Here is a 25,043-nt window from a genome sequence, read left to right as displayed (position 1 = left end):
ATGGAGTTGTGGTTTGACAGTGTTGTCCGATCGTCGTCTCCAGGCCAGCAGGCCAACAGGATAAAGTGAGAACAGACCTTGAGGCGTCTCACACCGCAGACCCCAGCACCCTTTGTATGAGTCTGGGCAAGTAGCACGTTCCTGTAAGCCGACATCATCTCAATACTGTGAGAACAGGTGCCCTTTAAGCTAATGTTAGGCAGATCATCGCTTGTCCCTGCTCTGAATTCCGATGACAAACTGGACTTCTAACACCATGAAGAAGGTGGGGCCAGCGATTACATTCATTGAAGATTATTGGCAAGTCTGAAGTTGTGTGTGATCCCGTCATTGATGTTCCTGTCGTGTCGATGACTCTGTAGCGTCGTCGCTGCTCCCCGGAATCCCACGACGTGACAGCCACAGCACCATCGCCAGCTCCTGCAGTGGCATAATCCAGTCTTTCCACACACAAGGTCAACGAATAACCACGTAATACGCCTCAGCATTTTTGTAAACCAATTTCTCCAAGATCGGCGCCTTTTCTTCGATTTGCTCAAGTAATGTTAGGATTTGTAAACGGCGGCGTGTTTGTGGGAAAGATGTCTGCTAAGTACTTCTGGAAGCTGGGCTGCGCGGTATTCACCGTGTACTTAGCTTTAGTTGATTGATCTAATTACATGGACGTATCAACGCTTAAAGTGTTTACATGCATTTCTCCATGAGCCCATTCAGCAGCCTTCCACTTTGTGTGATGCGGGGACCTCCAATCACAGATGTGGACAAAATACAAGCTCGACTGCTACTTTCATCGGCTGTTGATGAGAACCAATTACGTCCACGCATAGCGTCCACACAGCCGTACCCCCTCATTCAGCCCAACCCTCAGGGTTGTAGGATTGTGGTGCTGTGTTGGATCAGGGTACACCGTTAACCAGCCCATCACACCATCTACTCACAAATGTTGGCCTGTATTTAAAACTGCATTTAGCAGAAACGAAATTAAAAGGAGCATGCTGGGCTCTCTTGGGAAACATCTTCGTTCAAATATTACTGGATGTCCTCAGACCATTACGCTACGTTTTTGTTCCGTCTCTCGTGTTCAATACTTCCACCAAGTCAACAACTGAGTTCTGCAGCATTGATCAGTTGCTGATTCAACAACTGGTTGCAAAAGGACAGTTCTTGACCACGGGTCAGTCTTGACCTTCTACAACTGATCACCGCTTCAACAACAGGTAGCAACGGGACAGCCTTAGCCCTACTGAGGCGACTAACGGGATCGGGTGATCAGGCTTGAAGCATGTCTACGTATCCCAATTGCGTAGGACGATGCTCAAGATGTCAACCACTCGATTGTCTGGTCCAGACTTGATTATTTACAGACCGCCGTCGTATAGCTGGAATATTTGCTGAGTGCAACAGACAAACTAAGTCCAACAACAGCTGATCACCGCTTGCAACAGGGTGCAAAAGGGCGGTCCTAGACTACGGGTCATAGTGAGTCGAACGATTCAATGTCATACGAATGTGTTTATGAATCAGCAAATAGTGATGATTCCATTTGACTGAGAAAAGGTGAGCGTTTGCTGCCCCACAGATGGCACTAACACACGCAATGTCAAGTCAAGTCTTCACCTGAACAAACACAGGAACATATGGTTCAAGCCAAAATAGGGAATTGCAAGTAAAGGCTTGAACTGCTGGAATATTTTTCGACATGATCAAAGATTCTAAGATTGCATCCATTCATTAATCTAGCAAATCATTTGAATGTTTGAGTGAATGAGTTAGTGAGTATGGTTTTACGCCGCTTTTAGCAATATTCCAGCAATATCACAGAGGGGGGCACCAGAAATGGGCTTCACACATTGTACCCATGTCGGGAATCGAACCCGGCTCTTCGGCGTGACGAGCTTTAACCACTAGGCTACCCGACCACCCCATGGTGTGTTTTTTTCAAATTTGCAAATTATATTCTGTGAATATGAGAAAATCCTTCTTTGATTGTACTACTGATTAAGGTTAATCTTTAAGGGATTTGGTGGTACATTTGCAGGAATCCAGGATAAATTAACTACATGATAGTACTGGTATGTACGAGTAGCAGATTATTTCCCCTGTCAACTTATTTATATACTTTTATGTGGCATTATTTGATGTAACTTATACCGAGTTCTGTGATCAAACAATTAATGTAGTGATGCTCACATATAATGGTTATGTTATTTGATGCCTTACCATGGGAACAACCACACACTTTTCATGTAAGGCGGGGAGGTTTTTGATGACTGGTCTATTTTCATTTTGTGTCTTCTTTTTCAGTTTGTGCAGTCTACCAATGACAACATCACGCACTGATTTAACCCCATCTGAAAGTCATTAAACAGATTCATGTTCTGTATTGGACGATTTGGGGGCATACGCCTCGACAGCTTCTATGATGATTCTAACGTTGAGATCACAATTAGTAGCATACACTTCACGATATGTTGGGTCACATTTAGTTTACTGACGAATTGGTATTGTCAACAAAAGAAAAGTCAACATGATGGTAGCGGTCTTGGCAGCTACAAGTAGAGGAATCATGAACTGCCAAGTTATCGTTCTGCAACACGTTCCTATGATTGAACAACTTGGATGAAATGGTGTTCGTTTTGGAAAATGTTGAAGGTTCTGGAAATATGAAATATTGTGTGACATTTAAGGTCAATGAATTTTTGTCTGATTAGTTTGCAACAACGGTTGGCACGGATTGTTCTTAACGCCGCATTCAGCAGTATTCCAGCTATAAGACAGCGGTCTGTAAATAATCGAATCTGGGCCAGACAATGCAATGATTGACGTCATGAACATCGTTCTACGCCATTGGGATTCGATGTCATGCATCAACCAATTCTGCAAGCCAGACCACCCGATCCCGTTAGCTGCCTCTTACGACAAGCATGGATTGCTGAAGACCAATTCTAACCCGAAATCTTCACGGGACTATAGGTCGGTAAAAGACCATCCGGAACTATAAACGGCAAAGTGTGCACTTCAATAACACATTGCCTCTGCTGACCATGTGTATACCGAGACATTAAAGTGCATGTGAGGTAGAGAAGGGTTAGCAACAGATCCGGTACGGCCAAGCGTCACTGCCTACGGTAGAAGCACGATTACACCCGCCGCCAGTTTCTTAAACGGTCGATGTTACGTTTTGTTAGTCTCTAAAATGTCACTCGTGTCATTATTGTAATTAAAAGAAAATATCTAGGTTCCGGTAACATGTGTGAAGCTGTGGGTTCTCCCGAAGGTAAACACCGACATAGCACAGACCGTTAGTCACGTGACCACAGCCATCCGCGCGATGATGGGCCCGTTCTGATGGCTTTCAACAAGGCCTTTTTGCCGGGATTGAATGAATTGTTAACTAAAGATAGAATGTTGTGTTTGCATTGCTGGCGCTCCTCAGCTCGAGCCAGGTGATTGGGGGTAAAAGTGTGTTTATCTTTGTTCTTACCATGTTGACGGATTTATAAGAAAAGACTACCTGTTTGAGATAAATGCATGTATTTGCACATCTAGTTAACATGCACGCCTTCCTACGCCAAACAGCATGGACCCTCCACGATATAGCCATAACCCGCACCACCACGAGTAAAGAGACTCGCAGGTCTTCGCGAAACGGTGTGAAACATTGACTTTCAATTGCTATTTGGACTAAAGCGAACCCTTATGTCTTCGCTTAACCTAGCGAAACACATGGAATATTCTATTTTTATATATACATCGTGTTTTGTTATTTCATTACACATGAAAAACCTTGAAAGGTAAATTCAGGGATGTTTCACTACCCCTTGCGACCTAAAAAGTAGTTCCTTGTTTGCAAAATCCTAAATATATATAAAAGTAAAATATAAACAAAAGTAACAAACAATATTTGAGATTAATAAAATTCATTATCATACATTTGGATATGATTATATACAAATTATTTCAACAAAAAATATTCTTGAAATCTACGAGAGCGCTGTTGGAAGCAAAGGAATACATGCTGGTCAAGTTACAAAAATGGCGCTTTGCGAATCGAAGTCTCAATTGAGACATGAGAAATTGACAGTTCATAACGAAACGTTTTCAAGAGAAAAACAAACGGCAAGAAGCGTATTAACTCCATTAATGACCATCTGTCATCATTTGCCTTGTCAATGTTGAACAAACGTAAAAAAGGAAGTCAACTTTTTTTGTTCGGGCTCGACACTTATACAAGGGAAATAATATGCAGGGAGGTAACTCTTGTAAGACAATAGTTGCTTCAAAGTGGTGTGTTCACTGCAGTAAACTATCGAAGTATATGATATATTGTACATCCACCACTGATATATTGTACATTCATCACTGATATAATGTACATTCATCACAGATATATAGTAGATTCATCACTGATATATTGTACATTCATCACAGATATATAGTAGATTCATCACTGATAAATTGTACATTCATCACTGATATATTGTACATTCATCACAGATATATAGTAGATTCATCACTGATATATTGTACATTCATCACTGATATATTGTACATTCATCACAGATATATAGTAGATTCATCACTGATATATTGTACATTCATCACAGATGTATAGTAGATTCATCACTGATATATTGTACATTCATCACTGATATATTGTACATTCATCACAGATATATTGTACATTCATCACTGATATATTGTACATTCATCATAGATATATTGTACATTCATCACAGATATATTGTACATTCATCACTGATATATTGTCCATTCATTACAGATATATTGTATATTCATCACAGATATATAGTAGATTCATCACTGATATATTGTACCTTCATCAGATATATAGTAGATTCATCACTGATATATTGTACATTCATCACAGATATATTGTATATTCATCACAGATATCTTGTAGATTCATCACTGATATATTGTAGATTCACCACGTGACGTGATAATCATACCCAAAACGATTAAAACATCGGACAGAACCCGAAGCAACATGCCCATTCATCGTACTTGCTCCTTCCTTCTTGTTTTCTGCTAAGATCTATCTCATAATACGCGGTATCCTGTTGTCTCTTCACGATACACAAGTACATGTACGTCTTACCTAACGCGCTATTGACATTATTAACACCGTAGGGGTTAATTTACTTTTAAGTTGTGTTTAACCTATAGTATGTGGTTTTACGACGCTTTTAGCAATTATCCTGCAATATCACGCCGGGGGACACACGAAATGGGCTCCACACATTGTACCCATGTGGGGAATCGAACCCGGATCCTTGGCGTGAAGAGCGAACGGGCAGTGCTATTCGCCCCAGGGTCAGTGTGTGGGGGCACAGCGATTGCCCTGGTTTGTCAATCACGTGTGCGGGGTGGGGAATGGGGCATGGACAACATCTCATCTCGCCAGAGATTGCTGACCTAAAGGGTTGCCAGGTGGGGATGTGAGGATCAAATGGTGAGTGAGTGAATATGGTTTTACGCCGCTTTTAGCAATTATGGGCTTCACACGTTGTACCCATGTCTGGATTCGAACCCTGGTCTTCGGCGGGACGTGCGGATGTTGTAACCACTAGGTTACCCGACCGCCCCCCGAATGGCCAAGTCTGGGGCTTTAGATTGGGTGATTTCGTATATGATAGTTTGATTGGATAGAGTGAGTGAGTGAGTGAGTGAGTGAGTGAGTGAGTGAGTTGGGTTTAACGCCGCTTTTAACAGTATTCCAGTTATATCACGGCGTGTCAGCTTAATGTGGGAGGAAAGCCCGAAGTGATGCAGCTCTCAGACGTTTACCACTTCGGTGAAACCCACGAGCTTGATTGGATAGAACTTGAGATCAAATCATGTGGTGATGTTAGGACAGGTTGTTGAGGATTTGTGTGGTTAAGTTTCAAAGATACTTTCTGCTGTTCATGAAAACAAATCTGTGTATATTGTTCTGTGTCCCCAGTGGTTAGAGTGATCCAGTCCGACCTCTCTTTGAAGGCAGTCGCGTCATAGTGTCCAACTCACCACGCCTCTCGCGTCTGTACGTCCGTGCTGCACGTGCATGCTGTGTAGACCCCTGCCTGCACGTGCACCCCTCGTGGGGAGATCACATAAACACTTTCCATGACGCTTTTGATTGCGATATGCCGGACTAAACCGATCCTGGCGGAAAACATCGCATCCTTTGTGTTGTTAACTAGATCTGAGTGTTAGACCTTCGTCTTTCATATACATCTCCCCTTGGACCGGTGCTCCGGACTGCTTAAAAGACTATCTACATTTATAACGTGGAATCGTCATGCTCGTTGAGGTGGCTATACAGACTCTGGCTGATCGTCATTAGAACATACCATCTCTCGTGTTGTGAGAATCGTGGGAGGCGTAGTATTGTGCGTTGATGGTGGGGTCAATATGTGAGGTGGCAAGGTGCCTGGAAGATGAACCGTATTCTTCTGTTTCAGTGATGCCCACCCTGCACTCAGGAGACATCGACACGGGTTAATGTGCACTTCAGGGTTGAAAATAGTCGGAACCCGTTCACAGGACCCATCTGATTTGTCCTCTATATATAACGGGGGGCACGGGGGGCCCAGTCGTCTAAGGCGCCACGATTCGTTGTGCAGAGTTGCGTCCCTTGGGCACGCCAGAAACCTATGATTGTGGGTTCGAATCCCTGTTCGCCCCGATTATGTTTCTAGGTTTGTCAGCACCATACCCGTGCAGGTGGGTTTCACCAAAGTAGTAAACGTCTAAGACCTGCATCACTTCGGGCTTTCCTCCCACACTAAGCTGCCACGCCGCGATATCACTGGAATACTGTTAAAAGCGGCGTTAAACCCGACTCACTCATTCACTCTATATATAACCCACTTGCTCAATTATCTTGAACTTCTCTTAGATCCCAACCCAGACCTGGACGTGTGTCCAAGATACATTGAATAAAAATGATATAAAATTTCTGAGATTTATCTTTGCCTTGTCCATGACAAACACTGAAAAAAACTTTTTATTGCATTTTGTTTGATTGGTTATAAGATACTGTGAGACATAATTGATTGTTATTGTAATGTCATGGAGACTGCTGCAGTCTATGTCTAGCCAACTAGTCTATATATCTACACATTAGACGGTATAACTGCACTGAGGTAGGTGAAGTCTTACTTTCGGTATAGTGAAACTGCCTACTTAACTTCTGATCATAATCCTATACTAAAGGACGTAACATTCCACACAGAAAGCTTCACTTATGAAAATATAGTGTCTCTTCATTTCCATTGTCTCAATACACTGATCACTTCACAACAGTACTAGTAACTAGCTTGTCCGACCAATACATAGAGCTGTACAATGGGCGCTTAAAACCCATCTTTAAACCCATCTTTAAACCCCAGTGAGGCCTCTGTTGAGCAACTGAAAGATTTCCTTACAACCCTGGTATGGCATTTGTTGAACCACCACGAAATCTCCTTGAACCCCAGTATGACCTCTGTTGAACCACTGCAAGATCTCCTTACAACCCCTGTATGACCTCTGTGGAACCACTGCAAGATCTCCTTACAACCCCTGTATGACCTCTGTTGAACCACTGCAAGATCTCCTTACAACCCCAGTATGACCTCTGTTGAACCACTGCAAGATCTCCTTACAACCCCAGTATGACCTCTGTTGAACCACTGCAATATCTCCTTACAACCCCAGTATGACCTCTGTTGAACTACTGCAAGGTCACCTTACAACCCCTGTATGACCTCTGTTGAACCACTGCAATATCTCCTTACAACCCCAGAATGACCTCTGTTGAACCACAGCAAGATCTCCTTACAACCCCTGTATGACCTCTGTTGAACCACTGCAAGATCTCCTCGAAACCCCAGTATGACCTGCGTTGAGCCATAGCGGGATCTCCTTACAACCCTGACATGACCTCTGTTAAACTACCATCGGATCTCTGCACAACCCTTTTATGAACTCTCCTGACAATCCTATTATTCGTGTCTTAGACGTTGACAATTTTGGGGAAACCCACGAGCACGAGTATGGTTCTGACAATCATAACGAGGGCGAATCGGGGAATCGAACCAGCGTTAACATGTTTCTGGCATGCCTAATGGCCGCAAATCTCCATAGCGAATTGCGACGACCTAGAAGACTGGGCCACCCGTGTCCCCACTTAGTCATAAGACATGATGCAGAGTTTCGTTGACAGTAATGTACATAGCACACGCACACATACACGCACACGCATACACACCAAAACGCCAGATAGCCCCACATTCAGTTATATGTGTATCTGTTCCTGGTGTGGAGTATTAAGGTCAGCTGCGTAGAATTTGTAACATAATCGGGCATTTAAACCGCCAGGTCCTTCTCCCGTCTAGACCAGGCCTCACTGCTATATGCTTAACACTACAGAAACTATCTTCAGTCACGTTCATATGAAAGGATGATAATTATTTGATAATGCTCTCAGCTAGATTCAAGACGAAAGGAAAGATTTCAACACACTTTTTGTCAATTATACCATGATTTATATTTCGTGAATCAGACAGGAATTAATGATCGGAACTCGGTTTATGATGAGAAAGAAGAAGACCTCTCGTGTAATGTTTCTTCTTGTGGTTATCCCTGATGAGTGAGTATATCGACAGCAAGGAACACGAGGCTCCACTGCTTTGATCACTCACACAACACGGGAGTAGAGCTACAGCCAGCTCTAGAGTTTTGCTTTGATCCGCGCCAGCTACCGTGACTTGCGGACTTCTGTATGGGATACTGTTGTATGGTATTACCATCGACAAGATGGACAAATTGCATTTATTATCATAAGGCCGATAACTGGTATATAATGACGCGTGACAATAAGGGTATCCGATGAGACTTGTGTTGGAGTCAATGGAGGGATGTGGGGCTTATCTTCCTCCTCTGCTGGATTAAGTATGTAAAAAAGATGTGAAGTAAAAAAGTGCCAACTGTAGCACGGGTTGTTGTGATCCCGTCTACTACAACCACAGCGCCAACCACATTGCCAACCACTGCCACAACGCCAACCACTACGTCAACCACAACCACAACACCAACCACTACGTCAACCACAACCACTAGCCAAGGTAAAACGCCAACCACAATGCCAACCACTACGTCAACCACAACCACAACGCCAACCACAATGCTAATCACAACCGCAACGCCAACAACAATGCCAACCACTACGTCAACCACAACCACAATGCCAACCAGTACCACAACGTCAACCACTACGTCAACAACAACCACTAGGCTAGGTAAAACGCCAACCACAATGCCAACCACTACGTCAACCACAACCACAACGCCAACCACTGCGTCAACCACAGCCACAATGTTAGTCACAACCCGATCGTCAACCACAACGTCAACCAAAACGCCAACCATAACCACAGCGTCAACCACAACCACAGCATCGACCACAAACCCAACACCAACTACGACGCCAATCACAACCCCAACGTCAACCATAACGCCAAACACAAACCCAACACCAACTACCACGTCCACCACAACCCCAATGCAAATCACAACCACAACACCAACCACAACGCCAATCACAATGTCAACCACAACGCCAACCACAACCCCAAAGTTAGCGTCAACGATCGCAATTACAGTCACATCGACGATAACGTCTCTGACCTCTCCGAACCCGTTGCCTTTTACATGGACGTTTGTTAGTGCACTCTGTCCTCCTCCATTATGCTCTCATACACGGAGACCCCCCCCCCCCCCCCCCCCCCCCACACACACACACACATGCATACACAGGCGTATACAAACATACACGGGCACATCAATAGCAGCATTCCTTTACTTATCTACAGAGTCAAATATGTAGCCTTAAGTTATAACTGCAGATAAATGTAATGCATTTTGAATTACTAAATCAGTCAAACCTCGTTCGCCGCGGGGGAAAGATGACAGGTATAGTGCTTTGCTGATATAGGTTTGATGAGCAAACACAATCTGAGAGACGCCAAAACAGTTACCTGCATTCAGGTGTATATCACTACCGATAACATATCTGCTGTACCTCGCAGTGGCAGTTTGAGAAAGGGCAAGGCACACATCTAAATAACCAATAACATGTACTTGCATCAGACAAGACTATATCAAATACACTTTTACAAATTCTCAATATGTTTGCATTATATCTAACCCTATTTTTATTATCAGCAGGCCACGTATTGTTCCTTAAGTCTCACTACAGTATCCGTACCACACGTATCTTCAATTACATATAGGGGCGGTCGGGTAGCCTAGTGGTTAATACGTTTGTTCGTCACGCCGGAGACCCGGGTTCGATTCCCGACATGAGTATAATGTGTGAAGCCCATTTCTGGTGTCCCCCACCGTGATACTGCTGGGATATTGCTAAAAGCGACGTAAAACCAATACTCACTCAATCAATCAATCACGTATAATTATCACTCTTTATCCGTCTTGACCCGTCCATTTCAGCAGCGCCACCAAGTATATGACACACTTTCATACTATCACTATATCAGATGTCTTTGACATGTAAAGCACCACCAAATACTTAAGTGTATGACACACTAAAAACCATTCCCGGATAACCATCACGCTACGATATGTCTTTGACGTTTAAAGCGCCACCAAGAATATGAGACCCTTTAAACCATTCACGGATAAACATCACGCTACGATATGTCTTTGACGTTTAAAGCGCCACCAAGAATATGAGACACTTTAAACCATTCACGGATAAACATCACGCTACGATATGTCTTTGACGTTTAAAGCGCCATCAAGTATATTACAGACTTTAAACCATTCACGGGTAACCATCACACAATGATATGTCTTTGACGTGTAATGCGTCATCAAGTATGTTACAGACTTTAAACCACTCACGGATAACCATCACACTATGATATGTCTTTGGCGTGCCATTGCAGCCTTGCCAACACATATATATCTCTCTGTGACTGTCACGCTTTATATGGTATGAATAGCCCACGCCCACTGCATTATAACTGACGTGAATGTGTGTGTCCAAACACACCAGAATCCCGTACAGCAATCACGTTAAATCTGTCTTGGACTAACCGATTGCTTTGTTTCTTGTTTAACGCCGCAATAGTCGAGTCGGAACCAGACGATCCCGTGATTGACATCATGATCATCGCTCCACGCAATCGGAATACGATGACATGCATCAACCAAGTCAGCAAGCCTGACCCCCGACCCCGTTAGTCGCCTCTTACGACAAGCATAGTCGTCTTTCACGACAAAAATGGGTTGCTGAAGACCTATCCCACCCAAAATCTTCATGGGTCGCGCCGATTGCAGTTTCTTCACTATGTGTACGCTATTATTTTCATACAATTACGAATAACTATCACACTGTATCTGTCATGCATAGGCAAGCCCATCGCATTTCAACAACCGTACATGTGACATGTTTTTATTTAAGTTATTCGCGTATAAGCATCGGGCTTTTATCTGTCTTTGACTTCCCCGTTCTACCTTTAAACAACACCACACCTACCTAATCTGACACACACTCGCTCCGTCTCCATTCAAAGCGCATCATACCCTCCTGTAGTAACAATATCTGTGATGGACACCGCTACCTTTGAAGTGAGATAAAGAATAACAGATCCTCAGATACAACAGAGAGAGGAAACCATCCTCAGCGTGAAGCTATCAGCGTCATTATACCACGCCTGATGAGATGTGGGAGTGGAGCAGATACAGAGGCTGTGGGTACAGTTGGCCGTCCCGACATGCATATCAGCGGAGGGGAGGGGGAGGGGAAGCTTATTAGCCCTCCGGAGGTGTAGGACTGGTGCTGATATGCTTTGTCCGCTGAGTGAGGAGCGAACGTCTCGTGCTGCACCCATGCGTCACCATACTATGTGATATCTGATTAGCAACATTCTACATAACTATGTGGGATCAACAACGTTGCCAGAAAGGGCGTTTATATGATGCGAGACATCTGATTGTCAACTTAGCAATAAAGGACGCTTATATGATTCGAGACATCTGATTGTCAACATTGCCATGAAGGTGGAATACATGATGCGAGACATCTGATTGGCAACATTGCCAGAAAGGTGGAATACATGATGCGAGACATCTGATTGTCAACATTGCCATGAAGGTGGAATACATGGTGCGAGACATTTGATTGACAACATTGCCATGAAGGTGGAATACATGATTCGAGACATCTGATTGTCAACATTGCCATGAAGGTGGAATACATGATGCGCGACATCTGATTGGCAACATTGCCAGAAAGGTGGAATACATGATGCGAGACATCTGATTGTCAACATTGCCATGAAGGTGGAATACATGGTGCGAGACATTTGATTGACAACATTGCCAGAAAGGGCGTTTATATGATACGAGACATCTGATTGTCAACATTGCCATAAGGGTGGAATGCATGATGCAAGACATCAGATTGGCAACATTGCCAGAAAGGTCGTTTATATGATGCGAGACATTTGATTGGCAACATTGCCAGAAAGGTGGAATACATGATGCGAGATGTTTGATTGGCAACATTGCCAGAAAGGTCGTTTATATGATGCGAGACATTTGATTGGCAACATTGCCAGAAAGGTGGAATACATGATGCGAGACATCTGATTGGCAACATTGCCAGAAAGGTGGAATACATGATGCGAGACATCTGATTGGCAGCATTGCCAGAAAGGTGGAATACATTATGCGAGACATTTGATTGGCAGCATTGTCAGAAAGGTCGTTTATATGATGCGAGACATCTGATTGTCAACATTGCCAGAAAGGCCGTTTTTATGATACGAGACATTTGATTGGTAACATTGCCAGAAAGTAGGAATACATGATGCGAGATATCTGATTGGCAACATTGCCAAAAAGGTCGTTTATATGATGCGAGACATCTGATTGGCAACATTGCCAGAAAGTTTGAATGCATGATGCGAGACATTACATTGGCAACATTGCCAGAAAGGTCGTTTATATGATGCGAGATATCTGATTGGCAACATTGCCAGAAAGGTCGTTTATATGATGCGAGATATCTGATTGGCAGCATTGCCAGAAAGGTCGTTTATATGATGCGAGATATCTGATTGGCAACATTGCCATGAAGGTGGAATGCATGATGCGAGACATTTGATTGGCAACATTTCCAGAAAGGTCGTTTATATGATGCGAGACATTTGATTGGCAACATTGCCAGAAAGGTGGAATACATGATGCGAGACATTTGATTGGCAGCATTGTCAGAAAGGTCGTTTATATGATACGAGACATCTGATTGTCAACATTGCCAGAAAGGTGGAATACATGATGCGAGACATTTGATTGGCAACATTGCCGGAAAGGTGGAATACATGATGCGAGACATTTGATTGGCAGCATTGCCATGAAAGTGGAATACATGATGCGAGACATTTGATTGGCAACATTGTCAGAAAGGTCGTTTATATGATGCGAGACATTTGATTGGCAACATTGCCAGAAAGGTCGTTTATATGATGCGAGACATCTGAATGGCAACATTGCCAGGAAGGTCGTACATGCGATATGGAACATTCGGCAGCTTTGCTGAAAAGATCTGTACAGTAGAATACGATGTGAGAACGGCAACTTGCTTAGATGTGAGATCTTGGTCTCTGATGGCACTATGTGGCTGTTCATAGGATATAGGATGTTGCATCTCACCGATCAGCTTTAAGTACGGTAAATCAATACGGCAGTTTGATTCATTGAATGAAGTCAATCATCACATATGTGTCTGAGGTCTCTATTCAACCCGGCAACTCTGTGTGCATGTACTATAAGACAGATCGCTTTGCAGCATGTACCACGGGGGTCGGCGCGATGTGATCCCACAGAACAGACGTGTCATGTGTTAACTGTTAAGACATCTACCGGACGCTAAACTCAGAGAATACGAAAAGAGAAAATTTCTAAAATAACGTTGATTCATTGACTCAGTAAAAGCGGAAAGTTGATTAGCGTAAGACATATGTGCAGTTAACAACTAAAGTACTTCGAAATGTGAAACAGTCGTTATTATAATTCAATAAAACTACAACATAGGATAAGCGCTTACATCCGTCTAGTCGCCCATATATTGCGGCTTGTCAGCTTAATGTAGGAGGAATGCCCGAAGTGATGCAGGTCTCAGGCGTTTACCACTTAGGTGAAACCCACGAGCACAGATATGGTGCTGACAAACCTAGAAACATAATAGGGGCGAACAGGGATTCGAACCCACAATCATAGGTTTCTGGCGTCCCCAAGGGACGCAACTCTGCACAGCTAATCGCGTCGCCTTAGACGACTGGGCCACCCTTACCCCCTACACCGCTCTGGTGATGTATTGCCCTAAACTACCGTCCTTGTAGTACTACAGCCGTTACCACTTCAACCGCCACTACCACCACGACTACCACAACCGCAAGCATCTTTTGCTATAACATTTACTACCACAACCTCCAACAACACCAACACCACCATCACGACCAACACGTCCTAAAAACATTAAAAGGTTTTCATCGTCTACCAGGTTATCTTCCATGCATTACACAATTCTTGCATTCCGCGGATATCTCGCAGTGTTCCATTACTTAAACCACTCAGAACCCAACATTTGGCGCATCATAGTCTGGGGTACTGCCATGACAGTTTTCTCGCGTCTTGCTCCACATTATAAAACAAACGCAAAGTGTTAAAAGGTTGGATCGAGTTGCATGGCGCACCAGGCGTACACGAAGACGGGTCCTACATTCCATCACGCGTTGGTACTATGGCAATAGATTCTGGACAATGATTTAGATAAAAGCCAAGATGAGATTCCCAGGCCGAAATCCCGGTACACTCAGTGATAACAGTCCGCGGCCAGGACTTAGAGTCTTGGGGTTATTCCCGAGTCCCCGGATGGAGGTTAAGTGATGACGCCTCTTGTGTGCCATGGTCGGAGATGGAGGGTTCATCCCATGTGAATCTGTGGCTAGTGTGGGGGTTCTCTACGTAATCTGTATGATATACACCATTGTTATCACTAGGACGCCGATGGAACTATTTCGCCGGGACTTCAAGTATTAATTACTTACTCTTGACAGAATACTAAATATAATCCATCACTTCATATCATGCTGATACAAAATCTACTTCAGCACATGATGAGTGTACTCGTCACTTCAGCTCATGATGCAGTTAACTCGTCACTTCAGCACACAAGTGTACTCGTCACTTCAGCACATGATGCAGTGTACTCGTCACTTATGCACATGATGTAGTGTACTCGTCACTTCAACACATGATGCAGTTAACTCGTCGCTTCAGCACACAAGTGTACTCGTCACTTCAGCACATGATGCAGTTAACTCGTCACTTCAGCACACAAGTGTACTCGTCACTTCAACACATGATGCAGTGTACTCGTCACTTCAGCACATGATGCAGTGTACTCGTCACTTCAGCACATGATGCAGTGTACTCGTCACTTCAACACACATGTGTACTCGTCACTTCAGCTCATGAGACATGTACTCGTCACCTCAGCACATGAGTGTATTCGTCACTTAAGCACATGACGCTGTGTACTCACTCGTCACTTCAGCACATGATGCATGTATTCGTCACTTCAGCACATGATGCAGTGTACTCGTCACTTCAACACATGATGCAGTGTACTCGTCACTTCAACACACATGTGTACTCGTCACTTCAGCTCATGAGACATGTACTCGTCACCTCAGCACATGAGTGTATTCGTCACTTAAGCACATGACGCTGTGTACTCACTCGTCACTTCAGCACATGATGCATGTATTCGTCACTTTAGCTCATGATGCATGTACTCGTCACTTCAGTTCAAGATGAGTGTACTATGTACTTCAGCTCATGATGCAATGCACTCGTCACTTCAGCTCATGATGTGTATACTCGTCACTTCAGCTCATGATACAGTGCACTTGTCACTTCAGCTAATGATGAGTGTACTCGTCACTTCAGCTCATGATACAGTGTACTTGTCACTTCAGCTCATAATGCGTGCACTCGTCACGTCAGCTCATGATGAGTGCACTTCACTTCAGCTCAAGATGAGTGCACTTGTCTCTTCAGCGCATGATGCAGTGTACTTGTCACTTCAGCTCATGATGCGTGACCTCATCACTTCAGCACATGACGCTGTGTACTCATCGCTTTAACACATGATGAGTGTACTCGTCACTTCAGCGCATGATGCAGTGTGCTTGTCACTTCAGCCCATGACGTTGTGTACCCGTCACTTCAGCTCATGATGCAGTGTGCTTGTCACTTCAGCCCATGACGTTGTGTACTCGTCACTTCAGCTCAAGATGAGTGTACCCGTCACTTCAGCACATGATGCGGTGTACTCGTCACTTCAGCTCATAATGCATGTACTCGTCACTTCAGCACATGATGCAGTGTACTCGTCCCTTCAGCTCATAATGCATGTACTCGTCAGTTCAGCTCATGCTGAGAGTACTCGTCACTTCAGCTCATGAATGTACACGTCACATCAGCACATGAAGCAGTGTACTCGTCAGTTCAGCACATGACGCAGTGTACTGGTCACTTAGGCACATGATACAGAAACGTACTACTGTAGTATAGTAACCCCAAACCAAAAAGAAAACCTGTTCACTTCGGGCTTTCCTCCCACATGAAACTGATACGCTGCGATATAACTGGAATACTGTTAAAAGCGGCGTTAAACCCAACTCACTCACTTACTCATTATCTGGCGAAATAGATTCCATTGAGCGTAGAAGACAAAATAGCGGTGAATCTTATGTGAGTGGATCTCAGAAAATCAGTGAAGACAGCAGGTGTTCGCGAAAAGGCACAGCCAGTCCTGTCCAAACAAAGAAAAAACGTTTCGTCTATGTTTTGATGGGAACCTGTAAACAGTTCCCGACTAATCTGTCCGGCCTAGCCAGGTTATACTGTTCTAATCATACTGTTTCCAATAGTGGTACAACTGCTGAAAAAGTATCACACACGTTTGCATTTATTGATCGCAATAGACTCTTACTCTCTTCGCTGAACATAAGCGTTTCTTCCTGGCAGATATATTCGTGAATGGCAGAGACGGTAGGCCTTCATGTTAAAATGAACCTGGAATCTTTCAATGACACAAACAAAAATAAAGTATAAAACCCGTCATTCTTGCCCGACATAATCGTCCAAGAATCAAAGGCATCAATGAAACTGGTTTAAATAAACAAGCAAATACGATACACTTTTAGGACACTGCCCCAATATCAACAGAATTACATCTCACCTTCACCGAACCGTGACCATATAAAAACACTCTCCGTGGTAATGGCTGTCCCGTTACGAATGATTAGTTGCGAGGAATGCAGTTTGTGACTCCCGCCAATGGTCTGGTCAATCCGAGACCGACAGGGGGGCCTATAACCCATCCGCCAGATTTACTCGGTAATTAGAGAACGCCAATAAAGAACTATCAAAGACGCTGTGGCCTGAAAAGTGCATTGACAGAAAAGAACGTTAAATTGTCCCTCGTGTGAATACAAATCGTGTTTTTGCTCCTCCGATTGGTTGGAATGAGCCCGACTAAGGCCATCTATTGGGCCAGTGGGCTCGTATTTTAGTCGCGATAGCCCTTGACAAATCAGACCTTTTTTGCTTCAATGTCCCGAGGGATTCACAGAATTCGTCTTAATCTGTTTATTCCAAACATTCAAGAATAAGGACGGCTAATTATACCGTTTTTCCCTCCCGAAAGTCAATATCTGATGAATATATATAGGCGGGCCCAACACGCCGTATGTGAGTGCCCCATATTGCAATGTTAGTTTAACACGGACACGCATGTAAATACGTGTGCCTGGATACTTTCTCTGAGCCTGTACACGTCCATAATGATACTATGGAAGATGAAGCGAATTCCACAAGCAATGTGACAGAATATATTTCTCCAAACAACCAGCTGCCCTGGGGTCCATAAAACAACCTCAGGGCGGAACTTCAATAAATAAGTATTAACCTTGTCCCCTTGGGGAAATCAAGCAAGCAATGTCTTGATACACAGCGGCTAGGTTTCAATAGTAATTGATAATGTAGCGGCTTATAAACATTAATATAAGACACCCATGACCTGACAGTGGTTAAAACTTGTTTATGACATTTACATGATCCTTAAAACCATCGCCAATACATACGCTCCACACAACTGACACATAGAGCTGGAACCAGCACTGGGATGATGACCAACAGGACCCGTTTTCACAAAGCGATCTGAATATAGTCAGCAGGATGAATACAGAGACGTCACTGCGATTTGTATAGCTGTACCACTACGACATATACAGCAATATTTATCGCAAGGACAAACAGACAGATAACGAGATAAAGACACAAAAACGGTCACTAGGCCCGAGCTGTCTTTCGGACATTAAGAGTAATATCAGCCATTTGGACATTAAGATCTATGACAGGTGAAGTGAGGTGAAATGGGGTTTAACGTCGCGTGCAAGATTATTGTACTGATATAGCGACTAGTCTGGACTGATGCCGATTTATAGTGCTAGCCCACTGAGATACCATGCCCCAGTTCAACATGAATACCCCACTCAGACACAGTATACTGACTCCGAGCCGACCAGGTAACAGCAGGGTAACAACAAGTACAATCTTTTAACGTCTTAAGGTATGACGCGGCCGAGGATCGAACCCCAAACCTTCCGCTCTCCGGGCGGACGCTCTACCACTAGACCACGTAGGCGGTCAAGAACTATGACAAGCACTGAGATATATAGAACGATAAGCATCACCGAGATATTAAAGAAGAATAACTATCACTAGGACATATGTGCCATTGATTTATATCTTTTAGAATTTCAACAAAGAGTTAAAGGCTGATGTGTTCAATCTCTTTTTTTCAAAATGAAATGAGCATTCATTCCTTATATTTTGTCATTTTTGTAAAAATATTATAGAAGATGATATACATTTTTTGTTAGTATGCCAACTTATCATATATTCTAAGGCACACATATTTTCCCAACACAAATTTAAAAAATCAGTATTCTCTCAGAACTTTACTTCAAACTTCTAGCATTGAAACTTTGTCATTATGTGCTGAATACATTAAAGATGCCCTAGCTTTACGTTCTTCATTATTATGATTCTAATTTGTAAATTAACTGCACTCTGTACCTCTTGATATTATACCACCACTTTGTATATAATACATATAATTAGATTGTTCTTGGGCCTGTGGCCGTTATACTGAAATAAACTTAATTAATTATGGCAATAACCATCACTAGGACATATAGAGCAATTAACCATTACTAGGACATATAGAGCAATAACCATCACCAGGACATATAGAACAATAGCCATCACTAGGATATATAGAACAATAACCATCACCAGGTCATATAGAACAAAAACTGTCACCAGGACATATTGAACAATAACCAGCACAAGGACATATAGAAAATAACCATCACTCGGACATATAGAACAATAACCATCACTAGGACATATAAAACAATAACCATCATGGAGACATAGAACATTAACCATCACTAGGATATATAGAACAATAACCATCACTAGTACATATAGAACAATAACCATCACTAGGACATATGGAACAATAACCATCACGGAGACATAGAACAATAACAATCAATAGTACATATAGAACATTAACCATCACTAGGACATATAGAACAATAACCATCACTAGGACATACAGAACAATAACCATCACGGAGACATAGAACAATAACAATCACTAGTACATATGGAACAATAACCATCACGGAGACATAGAACAATAACAATCAATAGTACATATAGAACAATAACCATCACTAGGACATATGGAACAATAACCATCACGGAGACATAGAACAATAACAATCAATAGTACATATAGAACATTAACCATCACTAGGACATATAGAACAATAACCATCACTAGGACATATAGAACAATAACCATCACGGAGACATAGAACAATAACAATCATTAGTACATATAGAACAATAACCATCACAAGGACATGTAGAACAATAACCATCACCAGGACATATAGAACAATAACCATCACCAGGACATATAGAACAATAACCATCACAAGGACATGTAGAACAATAACCATCACCAGGACATATAGAACAATAACCATCACTAAGACATATAGAACAATAACCATCACTAAGACATATAGAACAATAACCATCACCAGGACATATAGAACAATAACCATCACCAAGACATATAGAACAATAACCATCATGGAGACATAGAATAATAACCATCACCAGGACATATAGAACAATAACCATCACTAGGACATATAGAACAATAACCATCACCAGGACATATAGAACAATAACCATCACCAGGACATATAGAACAATAACCATCACCAAGACATATAGAGTAATAGTTAATATACAACCATTATGACATCAACCACCACTGAGATTAAGAGAGCTATAACTTACACTATGTGTACTGTTTGTTTCGTCCCACCATGTTGAGCTGGTCCTTATTCAGTAATTGGTCGTCTTCTCATTGTTGTGGCTCACAGATACTACATGAAGATATGCCTGGCCAGTCTTCCATCTCAATTTGTTAATGAAAAACGATAGGACTCTATTTCCCGCTGATTATGTACAGCAATATTGTTTATTGAAGGTATTTCCGCGAATTATGCATCGTGTTATTGTAGACGTCTGTGTCATACGTCCATGTTCCCAGGCTAGGGTCGAGTAATGATGTGGGTAGGGGTGAGACTTTGGTGGGGTCAGTGTGGTCACGTGATTGTACGAGCCTGACTATATCATGAGCATGTGTTTATGAATCACTATCAAATAGTGATGATACCAGGCGTCGCCAAAAGTGAGGACATCCTTCCCAAACGGTGTCACCCGCAACAAACACATGTAAATGCAAGTCAATTAAGTAAGGATACGAATTTATGGATGAACAACTTCTTTATTACAATTGAGAGCGACGTTTCAGTGTAGGTTCTAACACCGTTATCAAGCAAGCACTGAAACGTCTCTCTTAATTGTAATAAAGAAGTTGTTCATCCATAAATTCTTATCCTTACTTAGTACGCCAACTTCTAAATGCCTATCAAAGAAGTTGCAAGTCAATTGTTCACAGGAAAAAACACGGGAACATATGGTACAAGTCAAATAGGGAATTTCATTTGACATCATTCTTGTCACCGATCACTAGAAAGGTCATCCATATGTCGACCATAAACGTTTATAAAAGCTCCACTGAGTCCGTGAAGGTTGTAGCCTTGTGTTAGCAGTACAATATCCTAGGATGCCATCATACCCGACAGCGCCATGCGAAGGGTATATGCTTATCCCGTGGGTAGTCAAGGTGAGAAATGGTTCCCGTTATCCTCTGTTTCCAGTAAATAAAGCGACAAAACCCTTTCCATATCCAATAGAAATATCTGCATGAAGTAGAGGCGATTGTACAGTTCCGACTATATCAAGAGCATATGTTTATGAATCTCTATCAAATAGTAATGGTACCAGGTGTTCGCGAAAAGGTCAGCGTATCCTGCCCCATCGGTGGTACCCGTCACAAACACATGCAAAGGCAAGTTAATTGTTCACCTGAAAAAGCATGGGAACATATGGTACAAGTCAAAATATGGAATTGCATCGGACATCATTTTTGTCCCTGATGTGTCAAATTTTGAAATGTCCTCAACATGTCTACCGTAAAACTTTTTGAAAGCATTACTGCATTACTGAAACAACTTCTGAGCAAGACAAGACTGAACAGATCAGGTACTCAAACTTATCCTGACAGTTAAGACGTTGTTCCATAGATCGATGTCATTCGGAAAACATCGGAAATATCCGGAGAATGGCGTTTTACGAGTCGTTTGTTTCTTATATGAGATATCAACATGTACCGCCTACGATGATAAATTTACAAATATTTCCCCTTATTTAAATAATGATGAATCCGACCTCGGCAATGTCGGATTTTATACACAGGTGGGTATTTCCCGCATATTCTCACAACCCTCACCTCGATCACCTGCACCTTTTCTCCTAATACCGACTGTCAGATCTCTCCCGCTTTTTGGATGCGATCGGTCGGCCACTGCGTTTATCTCCGAAGCAAAGCTACATCTATGGGGAACAAATCACTAGACGCTCCCCTCTCGTCATCAAGTTGCGAGCGCATGTTCGAATCTCCAGATTTGACGTCATGATAGAAATGAATTACGCTTCGTTCTTCATTGTTCTTTGCGATTTATCGCGTAGCTATCTTATATTTCGAGACACAAAAATGAGGTTGGTATGTTGCAAATGTAATGCCGACATAAATGCATCTTACATTTAAGAGGGGTACATTGAAAATAATAAAATGGGTCTCAGAAGCCGACATCGATGTGTAAGGTAAGATACTCTAGTTTGTCCTTAACGCAACCACTCCTGAAGAATATGTTGCTGTTTGTGCTAATGTGAAGCACACGGAACTAATCTGTTGCTAATTGCTTTAATAGAAAACACACCAATGAATTGAACTGGGCATATCTTTGAAAAACAGATATTACGTTTCATTCACAGTTAATCAAATCAAAAAGAAATTATCACCCAATAGTTTTCCTGAATATCCAGCGATTAAGACCAGTGCATTAAACGCGATTGGTTAATTGCACACATTGCAGTTGGAGTCCGTTTCATCAGCCACAGAGAACAAACTGACAAGCTGAGCATCAAAGGCGGCCAATCGTCCCCCCGGTCAGTGCACAGGACGACATGAACACGTCCCTCGCCATGTGCCTGCGTCCCGACCCCTGCGGCCTCCACGGAGGTATTTCATCCGAGGATGCACCCACTCACATGCTTGAAGGGGCCCCAGATATTGTCAGCTAATACAAATTTCACTTTAAATGCTTTTTGATCGATGGAAATTCGATTCTGAAGACAGAATTGTGATGAGACTTCTTTGAGAGATTTTTCAGCTTAACTAAGATCCCGGAAAAAACATCCATGGTATCTCGGTGGGCAATGAGGGGGCGAGTGGGGACGTTTCCTGGGAGTGCTGCTTCTCCGGACTACGGCGTCCAGAACATCAATACTAGTGGGCTTAGGACCCAGGCCGTACTTGATAGGGTATTGTTGTTTGAAACAAGAGTAATATCTGGCAGAGTGAATGGATAACAAGCATTGTATTGATTTCATAATGAAAGAGGATTCAATGGTGAAGTTTGGAAATGTTGCTGTCCGTCTTTTACTTCTAGACTTTGGATGTTCACCAGTCTGTAGCAACAATACAGCAACGTTACTACAAGGTATTGGTCAAACACATGTATTGATCATACATGGCGTTGGTTGCGGGTCACTGTCACTGAAGAAGTCAAGGAGCTCACTTGTCACGCAGAAGGCCCGGGTCCGATTCCTTACATGGGTACAATATGTGAAACCCATTTCTGGGTCCCCCCCGCTGTTGTATTGCTAGAATATTGCTACACGCAATTCATCACTGCAATTAATAAGTTGTATTAGACATACGTTTGCAAGGGTTACCTCCATGGATAGATAGATAGAAGTATAGATTCTTTTTCATCGAAGGGTGAGTGAAAGAATTGTTTGACAGGCATTACTTAGAAGTTGACGGATGACAAAGTAGACACAATTTATGGATAACAACTTCTTTAATACTGTAAAGGCGACGTTTATAAAGTATAAGGATCTATACCGAAACGTCGCCTTTACAGTATTTAAGAAGTTGTTATCCATAAATAGTGTCTACTTTGGTTGAGAGAATGTTTCCCCAGCTTAGCTATGCATGTCAGTGTTCAGATCACTAGACGACACAACCGTGATTGACAGTGTGAGCGTCGATTTACGCTGTCGGGACATGATGTTCCATGCGCACTTGGGATTTTAGAATCCCCAACCAAGACAAATGTGGTGGAAGAGAACAAACAATAATTTATTTATTTCACGGATACCCCAGGATGACAGGGTCCAGGCATCATGTACTTGGGCGGGTTGTGTCCAGAAATCCCCATCTAGAAACAACCAGGAGGTATTGGAACCACTTATGGCCCTTCAACCCCCTTGGGTTCCAGAAAGCATGAGGTACTGATGCGTTACGGTTCCTCAGAATCCCGAAGTGGAAACAAGAATTAGGTATCATGTAGTCTCTTTGAAGAAGAAGGGGCCTATTCTGTTTGGGAACGCTGTGGGTGAAGTCAGCAATCGAAGGAATAAAGGCTCGGGAAAATGGCATTTCCCGCAAGTTTGATTAAAACTCTAAAAGTTCTCATGTGGAAAAATCTAACGATTACACTAATCATGCTGCTACAACGTGTCAGTTCCCCACTAATTACAACGTCTAGACTAGATGTGCCCACCAGACCTTGGAGCAGTCTCCCCTAAACTGTCAAAGCAATATGACACATAAATCTGAAACGTCATCGCCAGAGCATCAGTCTCGATTATCTGCCGAAACAGATTCCACTGTGCATAAAAGGCAAAATAGTGGTGAAAACTATATGAATAGATTACTGAATATCAGTGATAACACGTGTTCGCGAAAGGGGAAAGCATGCCCTGCCTACCGGAAAGGAACGCTTGGATATAGAGTAGTTCAATGTTAAGTTGGGCATCGAAAAGATCTGTATCCAAACAGGTAAGGTTGACCTTCAACCACATCTCCCACACTGACTTTGTCAATTAGCCGACCATGGTAGGTCCGTATAACATCAGGATTTTTTAAACATTGCGCTATAGTCAAGTGATAATTTACCATAGATAAAACGAGCTCACGCTACAATAGCAAGCAAGATTTGCGTTCAAATCACGTGACCATGCGATTCAGTTATAATGACGTTCACAAATGTATGAACGTCGGAGCTTGCGATGAGCTGAGCTTCAATGTTTGGCCCTCATTCTTTGAAGGTTCATATTCCAATGAACTCACACAAAAAAGAAAGTCAATTCTTATATTTTATGTCACT

The 25,043-nt window shown here is 42.7% G+C and overlaps 1 protein-coding gene across 1 annotated transcript in view; it reads left to right on the top strand.

Moving 5' to 3' along the window:
• Window positions 1–25,043, top strand: part of LOC139467788 (uncharacterized) — a 37,963-nt gene continuing 12,920 nt past the window's right edge. The window contains exons 1-2 of the mRNA XM_071249295.1: window positions 1–65; window positions 9,360–9,709. Coding sequence (XP_071105396.1) covers window positions 1–65; window positions 9,360–9,709 — 415 coding nt within the window. The remainder of the gene's footprint in view (window positions 66–9,359; window positions 9,710–25,043) is intronic.

This window comes from Haliotis cracherodii, unplaced genomic scaffold (genome assembly GCF_022045235.1).
Source record: "Haliotis cracherodii isolate W230 unplaced genomic scaffold, xgHalCrac1.p SCAF_2, whole genome shotgun sequence".
NCBI lineage: Eukaryota > Metazoa > Mollusca > Gastropoda > Lepetellida > Haliotidae > Haliotis > Haliotis cracherodii.
This window is presented reverse-complemented; position numbering and strand designations above follow the sequence as displayed.